Source organism: Myxocyprinus asiaticus, chromosome 22 (genome assembly GCF_019703515.2).
Source record: "Myxocyprinus asiaticus isolate MX2 ecotype Aquarium Trade chromosome 22, UBuf_Myxa_2, whole genome shotgun sequence".
In the NCBI taxonomy this organism is placed as follows: domain Eukaryota; kingdom Metazoa; phylum Chordata; class Actinopteri; order Cypriniformes; family Catostomidae; genus Myxocyprinus; species Myxocyprinus asiaticus.
In genome coordinates this window covers 33,852,744-33,874,510 of record NC_059365.1, presented here as the reverse complement: position 1 = coordinate 33,874,510, position 21,767 = coordinate 33,852,744, and the positions used below count along the sequence as shown (strand labels likewise).

Below are 21,767 nucleotides of genomic sequence, written 5' to 3'. Positions count from 1 at the left end.
GATACTCAGATTTTGATCCATCTGTATATATAGGGATATGTGATGGAAATATTTCTCTAATGAAAAGGAGTTGTTGTTGAAAGTAATTTGGGTGGGTTTCAGATTTTTTGTTTCTTGTTGAGTCTAAGATTATTTTTGTTTTTTTTAAAGTTCCAGGGGGAACTGTACTGAAGTGTGTGTGTGTAAGCTTGTGTTTACAACCTCCCTTTGGGAAAATCTGGGGATGTTGGAACTGGAATACCAAATAAATACTGTACAATACAAATACTGTATATATTCTTTAAATTCTAAAATTCAAAAGACTTTCTTTTTGGGTTTGGTTTAAGAGCCGTTCACACCAAAACTATAACTATAATGATAACTATATTTGCACACATACCAACGGACGATAAAGTTCTGTTTCATATGAGTATACTGCAGTCAAATACATGGATGTAGATGATCTGCTACTGGAATTATTTTGTAAGCCATTGAACATATTTTGCTGTGGTCTCGTTGTATTTACACTACTTTAACCAGCAGATATCCTCAGCGCTTCTCTCATCACTACTAGTAATTATGATCTCCACTGCTTTTCATACAAACTAGAACTGTCATTTTCTCCGCAACTTCAAACGAGGCAAGACAATGTTGTTGACATTAGCGCTGGATACATGAGATAATGCTACCCATTAGCATTAGCTTTACATTATATCATATCATACTTCTCACCATTCATTCTGAGGCTAAACCCAAATACTTTCCAAATGTCCTTTTTTTAAGGCATCTTTGTATAGAGGGTTTGACTTATCAAACAGCGGTGGGTTTTTTGGACCTCTGCGATTAGCTTCTCTGTTATGTCATCTGCCATTTTTTGCGCTTGAGCCCTGTAAAGTCAGATGGAATTTGATTGGCTGTCAACAGCCTAGTTTCTATCCACTTTTCATGGCATTTTGTTGTCGACAAAGTGAAAATGCATTAAAAAAAGTTTGGGAAATTTGCCCAAATAAAATCGACTTTTATTGATAAAAATGGTGTGCGTGATGACGTCATGCCTAAAAAAACACTTTGTCGCATAGTGTGGATTACTTTGATGCTGACTAAGTGTGCTTTTTGGACTGTCAAAAATTGGTGTTCATTCACTTGCATTGGATGAAGCTAAAAACCTGGGATCCTTTCCTAAAAATCTTAAATCCTGTTCTGATGAAGAAAGAAGGTCAGATACATCTTGGATGGCCTGAGGGTGAGGAAATTATCAGCTGATTTTCATTTTTGGGTGAACTGTTCCTTTAACTTGTGTTGAACCCGGAATATTCCTTTAAGAACAGAAGCAGTCAATGGGAAATATAGGTGTGTATGTATGTTTGTGTATTTTTGGCAACTAACCCTGTTGAGCCTCTGGATCTCTTTCTCCTGGTATTCTGTTTGTTTGGTAAGTGGTAGCAACTGGTCCTGCAGGTAGCGTACCTTTTGTTTCAACTCGCATGTCTCTGAGGTAAGGCATTCCTTCTCACCCTATGAAAACACAATTAAAAATAAAAACTGGTTAGCAAGTAGAGCAAAGCAGTCACAGTTACTCTGTTTTATGTACTTTATATATAGTTACAGGTAATGCCATGACTCCATTTACTGGCTGACATAAGAACAGTTAGAAGAAGGACAGTCTTTACAAGCATGTTAGTATAAATGACCTCATTTACAAAAGACAAACATACAAGTATTGTACACAGTATTTTGGCCTTCAGAAAAGAACTGCGGTTCTGTGTCAAGGCCTCCACTATGGAACATCTTAAAAAAAACATATTTGCTGGGGAGCCTGGGTAGCTCAGTGGTAAAATACGCTGGCTACCACCCCTGGAGTTTGCTAGCTTGCTAGTTTGAATCCCAGGGCGTGCTGATTGACTCCAGCCAGGTCTCCTAAGCAGCCAAATTGGCCCGGTTGCTAGGGAGGGTAGAGTCACATGGGGTAAACTCCTCGCTATAATGGTTCGTTCTCGGTGGGGCACGTGGTGAGTTGAGCGTGGTTGCCGTCTCACTATGTCTCCATGGCAACGCGCTCAACAAGCCACGTGATAATGTGCGGGTTGACGGTCTCAGACGCGGAGGCAACTGGGATTCGTCCTTAGCCACCCGGATTGAGGCGAATCACTACGCGACCTCGAGGACTTAAAAGCACATTTGGAATAGGGCATTCCAAATTGGAAAAAATCCCCCCCCAAAAAAAACATATTTGCCAAGTCTGCTGTGGGCGAGTCTTGCTGAAAAAACTGCACTATTGTCTGTAGCTTATAAATAAACTAAAATCCATGATAGAGAATGAGAATGAAACCAGTCATCATATGACAAAGTCTATGACACTTAATAAAACTCACATTATGAGGCGGGTTATTTATGGTATATTTGACCGTCCCCTAAGGGGAGTGAAGGGAAACTATCATTGTATACTCAGAATGTTACACGGTCAGTTGGTGGGAAAAACTGGCGCTTACCAAGAGAAAACTGAGGCACTGAATGACTACATGAAGCCTTAAGAGCCTCACTGAGTTCTGTGGGAGTGTAAATAAAAGCCAAATTTTGCATTAAGAGCAAGTAAATTACATGGATGAGACAGAAGAGGGTTTACTGACAGAGGAGGACGTGGTGCACCTAGTCTAGACTGACTAGTGGCATAAAGTCTGGTCAACAACTTATTCTGGCCAAGAATTGCCCATTTAGACAGGAAGAGACTGTATGACTGACATATTAAGCAACCAGCCACAGATTAAACCACAATAACAGACAACTATTAGACACTATAGGAGTGGTGGTGGCATAGTGGACTGAACTGGTAAGCAGAAAGTTGTTGGTTCAATCCCCACAGCCACCACCATTGTGTCCTTGAGCAAGGCACTTAACTCCAGGTTGCTCCAGGGGGATTGTCCCTGTAATAAGGGCACTGTAAATCGCTTTGGATAAAAGCGTCTGCCAAATGCATAAATGTTCAAATGTAAATGTACAAATGTAAATGTACAACTATGGGAAAAAAATCATTCAAATTACTGTTTCGATAACGCTAACCTGGCAAACTTTGGAAAGTCCGGTGATTAGTTCTTCCTCAAAAACATTCATTCTATCAACACAGTACCTTGTAAATTGGACTTTGTCTGCATACAGTAAGCTCACCAGATTGCAAAATCGCTTGCCATTATCGTTTGCAATATGCATCAGACTCTCAGTAAACAGGCTGTGGGCTGAGACTACGGTGTACCTGCACATTGTCGATCTTAGACTTGGCAAGGAGGAGTTTTTTGTCATAGTCTCGCTGTTTCTGCTCACGTTCTGCTTCAAGCTCAAGTACGGCCTTCTGGGAGTCAGCGAGCCGCTGCCGCAGGTCTGTTATCTAGCAGGAAAAAGAGAAAGGGAAAGAGACATGACATTATACAGAGCATTAAGGAGTCATAAAGTGATAAAGACTCACTACAACAAGATACATCTGTTCACATATTATACTGACAAAGCTTCAAGGTCCGTCAATATGAGTGCCGGATTGTGTCAGGGAAAAATGCATATTAACACTGCCGCACAAAGACTAAACATAGTAAAATGGATTTATAACCTAAATCAGGTCTGCCAAACTGTGATCTGTTCTCTAAAAGATGGGTTTGGTTCAATTATGCTCACATTCAGTGTGTAAACAGCAATAACTATAAAATTACAAATTGTTCTATAACCAAAGAACTTATAACATTCCCTTTTCTGCAAAACACAATGGGAGATGTCTTAATGAATATGTCATTTGAAGGAATTGTCACGATATTTATTAAAACATCTCCTTTTGTGTTCAGCAGAAGAAAGGAAGTCATCTGGGGTTGTAGGGCTGGATATTGATACAAATTTCCCAATTCGATTCACTCCACAAGCTCTCGATTCGATTCCAATCTCGATGCGATATCGATTCATATGGGTACATTTCGGTTACAATGTCCATTTTGATCACATATGAAAGAAATTCACTCTCAGCTTATGCTGTTGATTATAAAAGGAACCTTCTAGGTACACTTCGAAAATATTAATTTTACAAATTATATTTTATCATTAGTTTTTCAACTAATGGGTCACATTTTACCTTTTAAAAATTTTCAAATTCAATCTATTTGATCAGTTCATGTCTTTAAATTGCTTACATTATGGTGCATGTTTATTTTTGTTACATGTTTACTGTTTACTTGCATAATTTGTACTATTTACAAGAATATACATTGATATGTAGAACATGTGCAAAATCTCTTTAAGACTACCGGCTAATCATAGACATTTTTAGTCATATAGCATGAGATTTGGTTGCATATGTGAGTGATTTACTTGCACTGTAGAGGGTTGCCATGTAAAGTAGGGCTGAAACGATTAGTCAAAGTTATCGACAACGTCGATAATAAAAAACTGTCGACAAACATCGTCGTTGTCGAATAGTCGTTTGATCTCATTTAATCAGAATCAGAATGAGTTTTATTGGCAAGTATGCTTACACATACAAGGAATTTGTCTTGGTGACAGGAGCTTCCAGTGTACAACAATACAAAAACAATACAAAAACAGCAGCAAGACATAGATAATAATACAAAATAAACAATAATTATACACTTACTTACAGACACACACACACACACACACACTTGACAGAGGGGTCCTTGGCGATGCAGTCATTGGTAGCGCACTATATACTTAATGAAACATGAGATCACTTTAAACTCTAATGATGACGCGCGAGAGCAGCACTACAGCTCGCGCCTGACTGAGGAGAGGAAGAATTACACAGCTCACAGTCCACATGCACACTAAACTTTCCAAACAGCTTCAGGTGATGTAGATCGCAAAGTATGAGGGAATTATAATGCAAAAATACAAAATAAGTAAATACAGAAGTTCTCTTTGTGGAGTATGTAGAGCTGGTGTTTCCTTCTTTAAAGGAAACACCCCGGCATTGCATCTTTAATGCAGTTATATTTAATGCGTTACAGCTTTATTAAAGTTCAAATAATACGGAAGCAGATCATGTAAATAACTACAAACTCCAAAATTGGCATTTCTCTGTGCGGTCAATGCCTCTTCAAAGAGTTGCGTGAATGTCCTGATTTAAGGGGCAGAAACTGCATCCGGCTGATGCACACTCTGTCATGGGGACGCTCATCCCTCAAGCAGGCATGCTTAATGCAGCTAGAATTTAACATGATGGCTCGCGACTTATTGAATCATAATATATGTTTCACTGTGCATTTCTTATCATGAAGAAAATTGGCAATATGCAGCTTTATTAATAAGAAAGAGTTTGTTTTTTTGTGAGTTAAAGATGGATTGAAGTGAACAGAAAGGTGAGAGAGGTAGTCTTTATACACTGCAACAAAATACATTTTTGATTTGTTTTTGTTTTGGCTTGTTTTCCAATATAAATAACTAAAACTCTTTTAAAACAACGTACATTTACATTAGCAGCAGAAATAATTGTTATCTGAGAATGTTGAATATAATATTTAAAATACAAATATTTTAAAATATCTAAAAATCCTTTAAAAAAGATGCATTCACCTGAGAAGCAGCATGTAAGATATTTAGACTCGCTTTTAGAGAATAGATTTTGAATATAAGTATATTTTGTCTTTATTGCACTCGCAGAAGTATAACCAATTGAAAAAATACACTTATATACAAAATACACTTATATTTAAGAGACATTCTCTTAAAGTAAGTCTAAATATCTTATATGTTGCTTCTCAAGTAAATGTATCTTGTTTTAAGGATTTTTAGACAATTTTAAATGGAAAACAAGACAAAAACACTTGATGACAATAGGATTTTTTACAGTGAATTTTTTTACTGAATTAAACTTAATAAAAAGTATTTTTTCCCCTTTAATTCAGTGAATGTAATTTAGAGGTATTTTTAAAGATGATTTTGTCCTCTTTATTGTTAGTAAGCACGTTTAATACAAAGTTTTAAGTCGGGGCACAAGCTGAATTATCAGTTAAGAGCTAATGATTAATCGTTGCAATAATCGCTGAATAGTCGAAAAACCGTTCTAATAATCGCTAGATTAATCGATTATCAAAATAATCGTTAGTTGCAGCCCTAACGTAAAGTGAAAGATCGATCTTGGGATTTAAGGGTCGATATCGAGAAGATCACAATGCATCAGAAAATAGATATCTTTACCCAGAATTTTCATTTTTGGGTAGTTTCATAAAGGACAGTAGCCCATTTTATAGTCATGTGATGCATTTCACACTAGCAAGAATGATAAAATCATAGAAAGCAAACAAAGAAATGGCACAAACTAAAAAAGGTCACAGTGGGAGATATGTTGTTTTTGTTCCATTGCTTTGAGTTTTAACACGTTCCTCAGTGACGACAGAGGATGTGTGTAGAGAAACAGACCCAGTTTGTTTTTTAATAATTTTTTCTCTCCTCAATCAGTCTAAGCAGATGCAGAGATGCAACAGGCATCACTATCTCTGAGCCGTGAGATCACGGGGCTCTGCAACCTTGGCCGGCCCCTCTGGCGAGCCACAACAGGAAGACAGTGGGTACGAGCGAGGTGAGGGAAATTCTGCCAGAGTGACAGGAGGGGCCTGTGGTCTGCTGTGCAACACCGTGACACTCACAAGTCTGCTTTCCATTCCTTTGCCCTGACAGCGTTTCCACCGCCACCCAATGCAGTAACGTAGCCTGTCTGTGTTCTGTGCTTTACACAGGAACTTCACAATGATGTGATTCATATGCTACGATCTCCCACCTCCAATCACATGTGCCACTTTGGTCGGGCAAACTCATTAAGCAATATTTGTTTCTAAGTAGAATGATTCATGCTTTTTGTGTCTTTAAGTAATGCTTATCAGCAATTAGGTGAGCCAGAAAGGTTACAAGGCCAACTGGAACATATTTATAGATTTCTAGTGTATCTCTTATAATGTACCTTTTGCTCAAACTGTGTCTTCATAGAATTCCACTGAATGTCCCACTGTTTGTTCACCTCCAGTACCTTTAGAAAAAGGTCAAACACTACATCTTACACATCACAGTCAAAATGGATGGGAAATTATGACTGCTTTAAAAGGCCAGTATGAAGAAAGCAGGGGACCTCCGTAAAATTCTTACATCTCTCCTCTGTTTCTCCAGAAGCTTGATCTTCTTCTCGTAAACCTCCGGATCAAGGGTCTTTGATGGGGTTTTTTCCACAGCTTTACCAGACTATGAATATAGAAAAAATGTAAACATTTTAATGGCGTATTTGTACACAACTGCTTGCGTTTTAGGACAGTTGATGCAAAAACAGTTACTATAAAGTAACCATATCAGTCTTTCTACATCAAGCTATTCAGTAGTAACGTGTAGTGGTGCACAAGTGCTATTTGACTTACAGGTGGCTGCTTTTAAGCGCACATGCTCTGTGAAGAGAGTTCACACATCGCGTCTGAGTATGAACTGTCATATGCTCATCTTGGTCTTTTATGCCCATCTTGGCAAGGTATTAATGTAAATACAGTCAGTTGTCTTAAGAGAATTTACCCAAGCGCAACAAAAAAATTGAATGTGTCAAGATACTATGCATTAGGCCTTGCGGTGTAAATGTAGCCTAATTGACCTGCCACTGTCTATTATGCTCATCTGAATAATGAAAAAAATTTAAGGAGTGTTTAATTGAGAAATACTTACATAAGCTACATGCCACTGTTTATAATTACTTTGCTAATATTTATATTAATAAATACAGGAATGTGTTTAAAAACACATTCGTTTTGGCTGTGGTAATAAAACTGGTATATTGAGAATCGTGAAATGTAACTGGTATTGGTATTTACTACTGAAAATGTTTTACCATTACAACCCTAGATCTTTTATATGGAGGAAGGAATTAAAATATTTAAAACCAAAAGACAATACAGTAATAATTAACCAGTACCTTGCTCTGTCATATAGAAAAGTGACCAATAAATCATTAACAATTACCATATAAGTTTCCATCTAGGCCTGTCACGATTATTAAATAACCGTCTGATCGCGGTTATTTGAGACAACCACGATTATTGGGCATTCAAATTCCGATCACATTTTAATGCCCAAATAAGGGACTTTTAAACGAATATACTGTATAAATGCCATGAACCGAGCGTTTGTGTGTCATTCAGTTGAACTCCGTGTCCGAGAGGTCAACAAGCTCCTGTCCTGGAAGAGCGCTCTGATGCGCGCACTGTCAGCAGAGGCTCGCGCCAAACTCCCACGAAAATATAAAGAACAAGTATAAACTGTGATAAGCTGTGTCTGAAATCGTTCACTCATTCACTATTTCCTATATAGCCTCTCTATATGTTATGTTATTTTAATCAAGTAATGATTTGTCAAGAAGTAATTTAATACATTCAGCATGAAATAAAACATTGCAGGAGTGAAGAAAGCAGTAAACTCCCAGCTCGTACATCATCCCCGCGGTGAACTATGGGCAATTAACCATCGTCGAGTGTACATCAAATGAACACTTGAAATTAGAGTGCATTGTAGGTAAGAATGAGTGAACAAAAGTAGGAAACGAGTGGCTCACTCAGAAATCAGACACTCCAACAAAATGGCGGACACCCAAAATAGCGCACTATATAGTAGATAGGGGGCGATTTCAGACACAGCTATAGTGAATGCAAAGCGCTCCGGTTTCACTTTAAACTATCGTGTAATGGCAAATATTCCTGGTTCATACACGCAGTGACACAGAGGATACACGCTTACTCTTTTTCCATCATAATCGCAATTATTTGTTTGATAATTAATCGTCAGCCCTATTTCCATCCTATATCCTTTCTACAGAACTGACAATCGCTCTGAATAGTCATCCCATTTAAATGTAATAAAACAGCTCTATTAGACTGAAAACTGATATCATCACATACTGTAATCAATCACAGTGATTAGATGACAACCAACCAAAGGACAACAGAATTTTCCTGTCACACAAACAATCCTGAGGCTGTGTAAGAACGTAAGACACAATTTCTGTCATAATGTATTGTTCTTTCTTCAGTATTTAGTCATATTGTGAAAAAAAGTCCACAAATGAGGAACTTAAACTGAAAACCTATTAAGGAAGGGCAGTATTCAGAGCCACAGTGGTATTCCCAAAAGTCATTTAAGTGGCAAGAGTGACTCAATAAGTAGCTTCTTGATTTAGAAAACTGGAGAGCAATTAACACGTTGGTTCTTTTTGAAGAACTCCCACAGAAAAAAGCAGACAAAACAAACAAGCAACTAAACCTCAACATCACCAGACTGAGAGGGAAATTAAAGAGAGAGAAAAAAAAATTTTTTTTTGAAAGGCACCAGGAATTCTACAGCGATGCCACCTGAGATACAGAGGCTCATGGAAATGAGTGCACACCTGCTGAGTCATGGTCATTTCCACCTTGGTTTTGGCAGCCTCCTCTTTCACTGGCTCCTCCTTCCGACTCGACTGCTCAGTCGGGGCTGCTCCGCCGACCTGCTCCTTAAGTTTCAAGTTCTCCAATCTGTCCAGATTACACAGAAACAAAACCTACGGTGAGGAACAATGAGCAGGATTCTGATAAATTCAGAGAAATCATGGCCAGGAACACAGCATCATCTGGAAAGACCCCTCAGTTCCAGCACAGCAGGAAATACTGTGTCCCCTGATGCTGTCCTCATGGCTTACTCACACTGACTCATTTCACAGATTTACACAGAGGAAAGTGGGCTATGTTTTTTTTTTTTTCGTTTTTTTGCTTATAGTCAATCCTTGAGGTCTTCCATGAGTATATAAATAGATGAGTCTTTGATAACCGGAAATCAAGAAACCTGTACAGTAAACCATGTGAACTAAATTACCTCAGCTGTTCCAAATCTCGGTTGCGATACTGAAGGTCCTCTTCCATTTTTTTCCTGAGCTCACTGTTTTCCTGTCTTAGCTGTTCACAGAGTGTCTAGACATAAGAGCAAACAATACTCAGCAAGTTATGCTTTTAAAAACAACATTAACCTCAATTATTTAAAACAACACAAATCGATTAGTCGGTTAAAATTTGGCCGATTAATCGGCTGGTATTTCACCATTTTGAGATTATCTGCATCAGCTAATACTTGATTTTTCAATTAACAGAAGTGGTCATTCCACCTAGTGTCAGTTCCAAAATCTATAGTCAATCTTGCATGTATTCAAATATTTTAGAGAATTTTGAGTAAATATTCATCAATTTTGAATATAGGCATTATATTAGCAATTGGCCACCCTGCTCTTTTAGATATATCTCATATCGGTCGACCACTAGTAATAGGCACTCCAGACTCACCTGTAAGAGAGATGTTCTCTGTTCGTTCTTCTGGACTTTGGATGAGAGATGGTGGAACTCCACAGCCATGCGGCCCAGGTGAGCCAGCAGCTGATTTGGGTTGGACTCTTCAGCAAACACACTGAAAGAACTCTCCAGTCGCCGGAGTTGACTCGCCAGCTCCACGTTCTCCTGGGGCATGTGCATCACTCCAGGCTGCATTACGAAGCACTATTTTATAAATACCACCTAAACTATTTTTCCCTAAAAAAAAAAACCCATGCCATATAAAACCAATCACTGGGCACATGTTTTGGCTCCCCTAACGGTCATCTATCATTCGTGTTTGATACTCCGGAAGAGTGCTACAAAACCATAACCATAACAGAGAAAATCCTCAAATACTTCTACAATAATATTTCCAGTTCTACTTGTGAAAAAAAGTTGTCTCTTTATCCAAAGAGTTATTCTGTAAACTGAGTCACATGTGAGTTTTTCATTCTATAAGCTTACTAACTAAATCCTGGAGTTTCCCCCTGAGTCATCCAGGGAACAGCCTCACACCTGATAAGGAAACGCACTGAGAAACAGCTGAGCAACTACGGTGACTGGAATGTGTCACTTGACTGGTGTGCCCGAACACACAGAACAAAATATGGAATGTTCGAAACAGAGCAATAATGCAGCAAAACACACCTATTTCACACACATGCCGTTTGTTGAGTGCAGCTGCCCAGGATTTCCTAACATCCTTAAAACTCACCGTCTGGGTTTCAGAGATGGTCTTCTCTTCCATATTCACCACTTCAAACTCAGACGAACTTTCCTGTAAACAGAAGAATTCACAGCGTTGCAACATTTTCTGACAGTCACACATAATATCAACTCATAAAGCATAGTTTACCGTTCATGCAAGAGGAAAAATGGCCTGCTATTCACAAAACTGGAAGTTACATTCTCATGAAAAATTATTGTGAAACATTACATTCACATGCAAAATCAAAGGTATAATGGAAATATAACAGGTATGTTCTGACAGTAACGCACAATATGAACTCATAAAAGAAAAGGAAAGTTATGCTCCCATTGGAAGATTTTCACAACATATTGCGATACAATAATATATATTCACGTGTAACATTAAAGCTATAATGATAATAAAACGTGACGACACGTGTGTACCAACAATATGAACTCAAAAGACATTTTACTATTCACAAAGGAGCAAAAAGGTCAGCAATTCACAAAACTGAAAGTTACATTTACATGTTACATAGCATAACACATTCACTCATAACAAGATATAATGGTAATATACAGAAATGATGTGTGTAATTTGAAACATCTTTTGTTTATTGCCAAAAGGATTATGTTTGAAAAAGTGCTTACAGTTGCCTCTGGTTGTAAAGTATTTCCAGTTAAGCAATCTCGGGATTCTTGCCTTTCTGTTGCAGGATGACCGTGATGTTTGCCATGACCTAAAGGAGACACAACCATAAAAGATCCGGTTAACAAAACAGGTCTTTTCTGCCATGGATCTCGCTCAATCAGAATCTGAGATAACATTTCAACTGTACTGTGTGTCTCTGTCTGAACGGGTCCGCCCATGCACAGACTGGAGGCAAAGCTGGTCGTGGACGACTTCAGGGCTTCGTTATCCCTCACCAGCTCCTCAACCCTCTTCCGAAGCTTCGCTGCCTCTGTCTGAGACTCCTCTAACAGGTCTCCTATCAGTCCCAGGGGAAAAGAACGTGTTACATGACATGTCTCAGGCATTTGTATGTTTTTTTTTGGGGGGGGGGGATTTTTCCCCTTTTTCTCCCAATTTGGAATGCCCAATTCCCAATGCGCTCTAAGTCCTCGTGGTCGCATAGTGATTCATGGCGGAGGACGAATCCCAGTTGCCTCTGCGTCTGAGGCATCTTATCACGTGGCTTGTTGAGCGCGTTGCCACGGAGACATAGCGCATGTGGAGGCTTCACGCCATCCACCGTGGCAACCACACTCAATTCACCATGCGCCCCACCGAGAACAAACCACATTATAGCGACCACGAGGAGGTTACCCCATGTGACTCTACCCTCCCTAGCAACCGGGCCAATTTGGTTGCTTAGGAGACCTGGCTGGAGTCACTCAGCACGCCCTGGGATTCGAACTAGCGAACTCCAGGGGTGGTAGCCAGCGTATTTTACCACTGAGCTACCCAACAACAATGCGCAAGTCCAATTTAGAAACATGAGTTATCCTTGAACTAATAAAATTTTTTTGCCCATAGATGACTCAGATGTTAGAATGAGCAACATTTAAGGCATTTAACTGTAGATCATGCTCAAATTTGTCAATAATAGATCACAGCTAATGTTTATTTTATGCAGAAAGAGAAATTTTTATGTGAAAGTTCACCCAAAAGGAAAATTCAGTCATCATTTACCCATCCTCATGTTGTTCTAAACCCTGTATGACTTTCTTCTCTAAAACACAAAAGGAGTTTCAGCAGAACGCAATGAAAGTGAATGGTGACTGTGGCTAACAATGTGCTTAAAATCTCCTTTTGTGTTCCACTGATGACAGTCATACTGGTTTTGGAACAACACGAGGGTGAGGTAATGATGACAGAATTTTCATTTTCACCTTTGGGTGAACGGTCGCTTTACCTTAATGGAAGTGAATGGGGCCAATCCGTAAACATTACAATATGCACTGTTTCAAAAGTAAAGACACAAGACATAAACAAGATGTGTGTTAACATGATTTCAGTGTGAGAAAATCACAACCTTTTCGGTGTACATTTATATCCAATTTTACAACTTTGTTGCCATGACGACATAATACCAAATACCCTAAAATCCTGAAATGACTGTAAAAACTAGAGGCAGACCGATATATCGGTTTTACCAATTAATCGGTCCCGACAGTTGCTTTTTGGAACTATCAATTATAGTTTTTTCATCATTTTTCATCATTTAGTCATTTGAGTCCCCAGTGTGTTTCAGGCTTGTTTATACTTAAAAGTCCCACGTTATGTACCAAATCTTAATTTTTTCTAGTTATTATTATGATTTTGCATCCTAACACGTAAACATTTTTTTTTACATTCTACGAATCAATTTGAAAAACTATCAGCCAATTAATTAGTTATCGGTCTTTCCCACCATCTTACTTACCGGTCGGTATCTGCAAAATCCACTATCGGTCAACCTCTAGTAAAAACAATGATTTACAGCTCAAATATTACATGAGTTTTAACAGAAGAATGAATGTAAGTTCTTTTATAAAATTAGAAGCTTCACATTTCTGCCTTTAAACCCTCCAAAAATTGGCCCCATTCACTTCCATTATAAGTGCCTCACTGTAAAATCGATTTTTGCTTTTTTTAAAGAAGAGGAGGAACGTCGAAATAATTTTTTTGGTAATCAACATTGTCACAAATGCTGTCAACTGAACTTAACTTGTACTGAACCCGGAATATTGCTTTAAGGGGCAGCTGACCTGAACCTTTCTTCATGGACTAAAACCAGCCTGATCAATCAAGTTCTTCATTCTCAAGAGCATTAAAAAGGCTCATTGGGCAGCAGCAGTGAATCCCTCACCTAAACTCTTCAGACCCTTCATTCTCTCTCTCAATGTGCTGTTCTCCTCTAGCAGCTGTCTGTAGCCAAGGCTGCTGGCCTCGTCTTTGACCTGGCAATCACTCCCACCGGGGTCATAGATGCGATACGGGCCTTTTCCCTCCATCTGTCACCCGGTCACTTACCAAACATGTTTCCCAGTACTAAAACAAAGAAATCAGATGATCAGTGTGATCAGAGTGTACTGTAGAAACTCTCAGATTACCACTGCAACATGAACTGTCAGCATGAAAGTGTGTAAAGATTGTTGATTTGCAAGTCAAAGAGAGGCATTTGAATAATAGCATCTTGGGGATTTCTCTTTGGCTATTTCAAGACTTGATGATTTGAATGCTCGTCTTTGATATCATAACTAAAATGCGTCATTTCAGAAGACATTCTAATACAGTGGACATCTCAGCAGAGGCAGAAGTATAGAGTTTATGCATTTTCCACCAGAGTCATTCAACCAGGGAAAGCATAGATACTCACTATCATGCAACCAGAACAAAAAGACAGAAGCTTCGAGTATTTAAACCTAGTGACAGATTAAACCAGCAACCAAATAAAATAAATAAATGATCAAGTACCACCAGAAGACAATAGGAGACCAAAAATACAGCCACCTACCTTGACAACAGCAACTGTACTCCCGACCAAACAGATCAGCTAAAGACAAGACAGCTCTAGTGTTGTCAACATCACGCTAAATTATCTTAGACAAGAGGAAACTTAATCTAGAGGATCATGTTTATTAATAAACCTCACTTGACAATAAGATATCTCTCTCTCTCTCTCTCTCTCTCTCTCACACACACACACACACACACACACACACACACACACACACACACTATGGCAACCATTAGCTTTAATTATAACCATGCGCCGAAACCCCCTACCCACACAAGGTCAGATCTAACGTGTTGAATTCTAAATAAATTACTCATTTCAAAACAATAGATGATGTTATTAGCTTAGCATCCGGCTAACGGCAGGTGATCTGTTTACCACGCAAGCAGACAAAAGCCTTCACACTAGCCTTCCCTAAAGCCATAAACACCACCTAAATACACTCAACGCTGCCATAGGAAAGAAAAACAAAGTGGTCACACGGTAACGCTTGTAATTTGCTGTATTTTTCCTTTTGAGAGAAAAGAGGAGCTCTTTCTGTACCTTGACGGAGACGCGTCTCTGATCGGCCGGAGGTTTGCGGAAGTGATTCGCGGCGCGAGTCGGGAAATTCCACCCCGCGCGCAGATGTAAACAGGGGCGCGTTCACACGCGCTGAACAGAAACACATACGTTCGCGAGTTTTTGAATAGATAGTAGGCTGGGCTATATCAATGACCATGCCCGTATACGATTTAAAAACGCTAGAATTACTTAATTTAATTCCCAGGTATGGCTGGACTTTGGCGTGTTTTGATACAATATGAACTTTTTATTGGCATTTTAAAGGACTCCTACTGTTCACTTGACGTTTCTGTGTCAGTGCACTAGTTGTTTTGCCACACGTCTTGGACAGCACGCACCATGTTCTAACGTTTAAGTTCGTACATAGTTGTGGAAGACATACACCACTAAAATGTCCCGAAAGCGAAATAATATGAGTGCAACTCGATGCAACAGACCAATGCCGAGGAACCTTTTAAAACTAATTACCATTTTAAAGTGACAGTACACCAATAACAAATGGGCTACATGTTTACGAGTTACTGTAATGTGAAGTGACACAATGAAGTGACACCTAAAAAGCATACGTGCGTCCAATTATTTGGGCTATATTTTTGAAATGAAGTGGTCTTTACATCTGACATTCCAGGAATTATTCAATTAAGATGTCTTTGCTATTTTTAAATTGAAGGGTGGTATGTATTAATACCCCTAATTTACATATGTGGGTAAATGTTTTCATTTTCTTATCGCACACTGGCGCCCAGAAGTTTGGAATAATGTACAGATTTTGATGTTTCGGAAGGAAATTGGTACTTTAATTCACCAAAGTGGCATTCAACTGATTAAAGTATAGTCATGACATTACTGATGTAAAAAACAGTACCATCACTATTTGAAAAAAGTCATTTTTGATTAAATCTAGACAGGCCCCATTTCCAGCAGCCATCACTCCAACACCTTATCCTTGAGTAATCATGATAAATTGCTAATTTGGTACTAGAAAATCACTTGCCATTATATCAAACACAGTTGAAAGCTATTTGGTTCGTTAAATGAAGCTTAACATTGTCTTTGTGTTTGTTTTTGAGTTGCCACAGTATGAAATAGACTGGCATGTCTTAAGGTCAATATTAGGTCAAAAATGGCAAAAAATAAACAGCTTTCTCTAGAAACTCGTCAGTCAATCATTGTTTTGAGGAATGAAGGCTATACAATGCTTGAAATTGCCAAAAAACTGAAGATTTCATACAAAGGTGTACACTACAGTCTTCAAAGACAAAGGACAACTGGCTCTAACAAGGACAGAAAGAGATGTGGAAGGCCAGATGTACAACTAAACAAGAGGATAAGTACATCAGAGTCTCTAGTTTGAGAAATAGACGCCTCACATGACCTCAGCTGACAGCTTCATTGAATTATTCCCACTCAACACCAGTTTCATGTGCAACAGTAAAGAGAAGACTCAGGGGTGCAGGCCTTATGGGAAGAATTGCAAAGAAAAGCCACTTTTGAAACAGAAAAATGAAAAAAGAAAAGGTTAGAGTGGGCAAAGAAACACAGACATTGGACAACAGATAATTGGAAAAGAGTGTTATGGATCTTAACCTCATTGAGCTTTTGTGGGATCAGCTCGACTGTAAGGTGTATGAGAAGTGCCCGACAAGACAGCCACATCTATGGCAAGTGCTACAGGAAGTGTGGGGTGAAATGTCACCTGAGTATCTGGACAAACTGACAGCTAGAATGCCAAGGATCTGCAAAGCTGTCATTGCTGCACGTGGAGGATTTTTTGATGAGAACTCTTTGAAGTAGTTTATGAAGTTCTGAACATTATTTTTAAATTGTAATAGTAATTTTTCACATTATTAATGTCTTGACTATACATTGTCATCAGTTGAATGCCACTTTGGTGAATAAAAGTACCAATTTGTTTCCATAAAAGCAAAATCTGTACATTATTCCAAACTTTTGGCTGCGAGTGCATTCTAGGATGGTAAATGTAGCTATGTGTTCAAGAGTTATGCTAAACAACCATAGTTAATCAGGGATCTCTGACAATATTCAATCTGGCTTGGAGTTCGACTGAGTTGTCTTGAAAACATTAATAAGCACTGCAGAAAACTAGATTGGCTGTCTGAGCAGTTCTGAACACTGTTTTAGTACATGAAGAAATTATGAAATTCACAATGGAATCAGATAACGGAATGAGACGTTGAATTGGGTAACAGAAGAGTTGTCATTATTGGCTAATCCAGGAAACTCCCCTCCCAGAAATTCACAGATTAAAAGCAAATGACTGTAGTTTGTCCATTATAAACATTTTAGGAATGCTGAACATAAATATTACACTTAGGTGGGCATGTCCATGTTAGTATTCCAGCATAGTTCATGTACTTAAATATGAAACTTGTACTCTATTGTTGCTAGTACAATACACTGCAAAAAGTGGTAACCTGCAGTTGTTAGCTATTTCTTCCTGATCTAAGCCTTTAAATTAGTTTTGTTGGTGTAACCTAATGTATTCAGGTTGATTCAGTAATGTTAAATTATATTTTTGACTTGAATCTAACCAGATAATTTAGATGTTACCACATGAAGCAAATTTTTTAGGTCAACTGTTTTTACAGTGTAGGATCGTTTGAAATTATTCCACAGTGCTTAATGTATTCACATAGTACATTTATAAACAGTTATTATGAAATCTGTATAGCCTATATGTTTTAAAGTCAATGTTCACATCTTCAGTAACTTAGTTATTGTGTGTGGTTGAAACAAAGATAAATATATTATATATATATATATATATATATTCAGCCCAGGCAATGTTATATAAGAAAGAGATATGTCATTATTATCTTAAATAAAAATATTTTATTTTTAAAATAAGACATTTCATATATATTTGATTTTTTTGAGCACCCCAATTCGAGCACTGTTATTAATTAGAACAATTCTAATTAACAGTCATTTTTAAAATTTTCTGAGCATTATAACAGTACTGGTTATCATTTTCATTAATTCAGGCAATATCCCTAATTTTACTCTGGGTAAAACTAAAATTACATTTGGTGCACCAACAGTGCAAAAAAGCATTGCGTATCTGAATCCTCTAATAAATACTTTCAGAACAAAAGGATCTATCTAGCCAGATTGCAGAGATCTTTAACTTTTTGTCCCATAATCCTAATATGAATTCAGTTCCTGTCATTAAAACGCCATGTAAGCAAAGAACAATAATCTCCTTAGAGGATATTTAATGTAATTTCTATGGCAGTTTTTTTTTTAGAGCATTCGATAATGCACCAGTAAGCCATAAAGATTACTCTAAAATCCTCTAAATCACCCTGCTCTAAAAATAAATGGTGACATCTTGTGGAAATGTATCACTGTGGTATTAAAGAGTAACATCACACAGATACTACATTCTGACACATAATGCTTGCAATCTAATGGTCTTTATGTAAGTCAGAAAAAGACTTGGAATATAGTTTTTGTACTAAATTAATGACTATGTTTTGTATATGCTCAACAATCAAGCAATTATTTTTTTGAAAATACACTTGCATTTTTCAAAAAAACAAAACAAAATGTAATAAAGTCCAATGAAAATCAAACAGTTTGAAAAAGGCATGAATTTGAATTTTGAAAGTGTCAGCTGTTTTGAAAGTTATAATCTTGCACTGATTAAATCTAATTATTGTTTAAATTTAACATATAGGCCTACACCTTTTAGTAAAGTTTACGTAATGTATATATCATAAAATTCCTTTTGAAATGTACTACATCATTATCAAAAACATATCCCTGCATTTCTATTGTCACAGCCTTCGGCAAATACAAATTTGCTGATTTACTAATTATAATTCCCAATTTCACAAGTTTATAAAAGCAAAGATCATATTATTTCTAAGAGCGAATACAGGTACAAGACAATGTTTAATATAAACAAGGTACAATTACTCACCTACACATTATACTTGTGTCCGAGAGGCATTTTTTAAGGAAACTGGTGGCAAAGGGTGAAGCGTTTGCAGTGTTTTTAAACAAAAGGGGGAATTCCCACATAGTGAAAGGCCTTGATAATTTCAGCTCAACAGTAGGACCTGGTCTGCGTCCAAGAACTTGAGTCTGCTTAGCTAAGTGTTACCAGACAATAGATATATTCAAAAAAACTATTGCATTTTGACTGTTCCAAATGCCATAGTTGGAAATGCTGTGAGAGAGGAACCTATTCATTATAAAATAGCTTCATAAATCAGTACCTTAGATTGAGATATTGGATTAGACAGAAAAGACAGAAAGCTTTCAATAAAACAAGCAAAATTGCACATTTTTGTAGTATTTCAACCATGGTAAAGCAACAAAAAAGTGTACAATTGTAGTTACCTGCACAATGGGCACTGTGCTAAATGCCTTAATGGATGATTTTAGTAATGCCAAGAGTAAATTTCTTAGAATTAAAATGACATGCAGTCTCTGCAAAGTCAGCAGAAACTGCACTTAGAAATGCAAAATATGTTCTTTTCATGTCGTTTAGGTTCTTTCTATATAGTAACCATATGACATGCATCTTGTAAGACACCGGAGAGCACAGTTTTGTCTTTACTTTTGCATGCACTGCTTTTACACACAACTGAAAATATCATTATGATCATTTATTTGTTTTGTTCTGAATTTCAAAATGCTATTGCTACTGCAGACATCATCAATGGTTACTGGGATGTTGGTCTAGTGCAGGGGATTTCCTAACCCCGCAAGTTTTTTCTTCTTTCCTCTTTTAACTAAAGATGGTTTGACAACAGCTGCATTCACACAAAGACATGCTCACATACACAAACAGACATGCATGCACACACACACATAAATATATGCACACAGACATATAGATAGCTGCAGACAAGAATATAATGAATTGATGGTTTGAAGGCTCAGTTTGACAGTGGGGACTGTTATACAGAAAAAGACTTGTCAATGCCTCTACACACACCCAGATATCAGCAGATGACAATAAAGGTTGCTGTGTGCTAACTGGAAAACATCTCTTGGAACAGAAAACGTGTTGACGTTCACTTTTTTTTATTTATTTATTTTTTATTCCAAATGGTGGTGGTCCCATGATATGTAATCAAAGGATTTGTTCACCCAAAAATGTAAATTCTGTCATCATTTACTCACATTCATGTCATTTCCAAACCTGTATGACTTTCGTTTTCCCATGGAACATAAGGAGATTCCTCAGTCACTAGTCACTTTCATTGTTTGGAAAACACACACACATAGACATACACACACACACACACACACACACATATATATATATATTTTTTGGGTGAACAATCCCTTTAACCCATTAAGCTCTGAGTGTGTTTGTAAAGATTTCCTGTTTTAGTGGCATATCCAAAATGAAAGTTTTATAACTAAAAAAGAAGAAGAAGAAAACAAGGAGGATCAAGTGTTTGGTATAATTGTAAAAACGTAAAACATTTTTTTTTTTAATGGTATAGATCAATAGATATGATAACTTCTGAAACTCTCAGCCTAAAAAACTGCTTAAAAATCAATTGAGCTAAACCCTTTTCTTATTTTTCTGATTTGACATTAAATATCTCTGGGTGAAAATAAGCTGACTCCGAAAAACTCCAAACAAACAAAACATAATAATTGTATAGAAAAACTAATTACACATGCAAATACAACAATGACTAAAGGTTTGCATAGCATGCAGACATGATTTTAGTAAGTAGTGAGTTTCATTCTGTGCCATTCGAGTCATCGATTCTGTGTCATGTACTTAGCGCCATCTCCTCGCCATATGTAACAGTCACCAATCACATGTCTCGCTGCCCAAATAAGGATGACTTTTTGCACCGATCTGAACCCAATCCAATTGGTTTAGCGTTCCATGATGCTACATAATTTCCAATGACGTCATCTGATCCAGGAAAGCTAACGTGTTTTCAGCTAGATTGCAAGATGTCAGATAGCCAGATGCTGTGTGCACATTGTGCTTCATGTCAATTATCTAATGATTTATGCATCGGATTACATTATGTGTGGGCCTGTTTGAAAGGCATATGAGCAACACCTGCTAAGATGAAACATAAATGTCAAAGACATATACTTAGCTATTACTCACTATATTTTTGTCTGTGAGTAAAACAAATGGGCTGGTTGTATTCTACTCTTTGAGAGATTTCAAACAACATATGACACTTGGCTATTCGATGATTTTGATGTTTTAACTGATTACAATAATATGTACAGTCAAAATTATTAATCAATTATCAAAACAAAACACTGATTTGTCTGCAAAATTGAAAGCACTTGTTCAGTTTTGGTCGTAATGCCTACATGCATTGGAAAGTAGAGCTTCTCAGCTTTTTGTGTTTGTCAAGACTGTAGTTATTAATACTTTGATAATTACATTTTTTCTTGCAGGCCTGCTGGTGGGTCAAACTGAGCTTGAAGGGTTTAAGGTATGGTGTGAATTAATAAATACAATGAAAGCAATATTCTCAGGACATATATTTGGTGTTCATCAAGTGGAGTAGCAGAGACCAGGTAGTATTATAATTTTTTTCCACAGTTTTAAGAAACAACACCATTATTATGCTTTATCTGTAACGCAGATGATTTAAAATTGGTCTGGGAACATCACATTTACCATCTGCAATTTATAACCAGACATTTAGAACAGAAT

At 37.5% G+C, this 21,767-nt stretch overlaps 1 protein-coding gene across 5 annotated transcripts in view; it reads right to left on the bottom strand.

Annotated features, from left to right (window-relative positions):
• The window catches only part of LOC127413118 (TNFAIP3-interacting protein 1-like), a 30,603-nt gene extending 11,441 nt beyond the window's left edge, over positions 1-19,162 (bottom strand). For 3 of the 5 annotated variants that reach the window (XM_051649994.1, XM_051649995.1, XM_051649990.1), the window contains exons 1-12: positions 15,065-15,215; positions 13,871-14,052; positions 11,858-12,007; positions 11,670-11,758; positions 11,044-11,106; positions 10,302-10,496; positions 9,841-9,935; positions 9,377-9,503; positions 7,108-7,200; positions 6,926-6,991; positions 3,227-3,358; positions 1,366-1,494 (exon numbers count right to left, since the gene is read on the bottom strand). In XM_051649994.1, coding sequence (XP_051505954.1) covers positions 1,366-1,494; positions 3,227-3,358; positions 6,926-6,991; positions 7,108-7,200; positions 9,377-9,503; positions 9,841-9,935; positions 10,302-10,496; positions 11,044-11,106; positions 11,670-11,758; positions 11,858-12,007; positions 13,871-14,015 — 1,284 coding nt within the window. In that variant the 5' untranslated portion in view covers positions 14,016-14,052; positions 15,065-15,215. Of the gene's footprint in view, positions 1-1,365; positions 1,495-3,226; positions 3,359-6,925; positions 6,992-7,107; positions 7,201-9,376; positions 9,504-9,840; positions 9,936-10,301; positions 10,497-11,043; positions 11,107-11,669; positions 11,759-11,857; positions 12,008-13,870; positions 14,053-14,518; positions 14,654-15,064; positions 15,216-19,031 lie in introns of those variants that run through there. The other 2 variants (XM_051649992.1, XM_051649993.1) reach the window with 2 other exon arrangements.
• Positions 19,163-21,767: the final 2,605 nt, after the last annotated feature.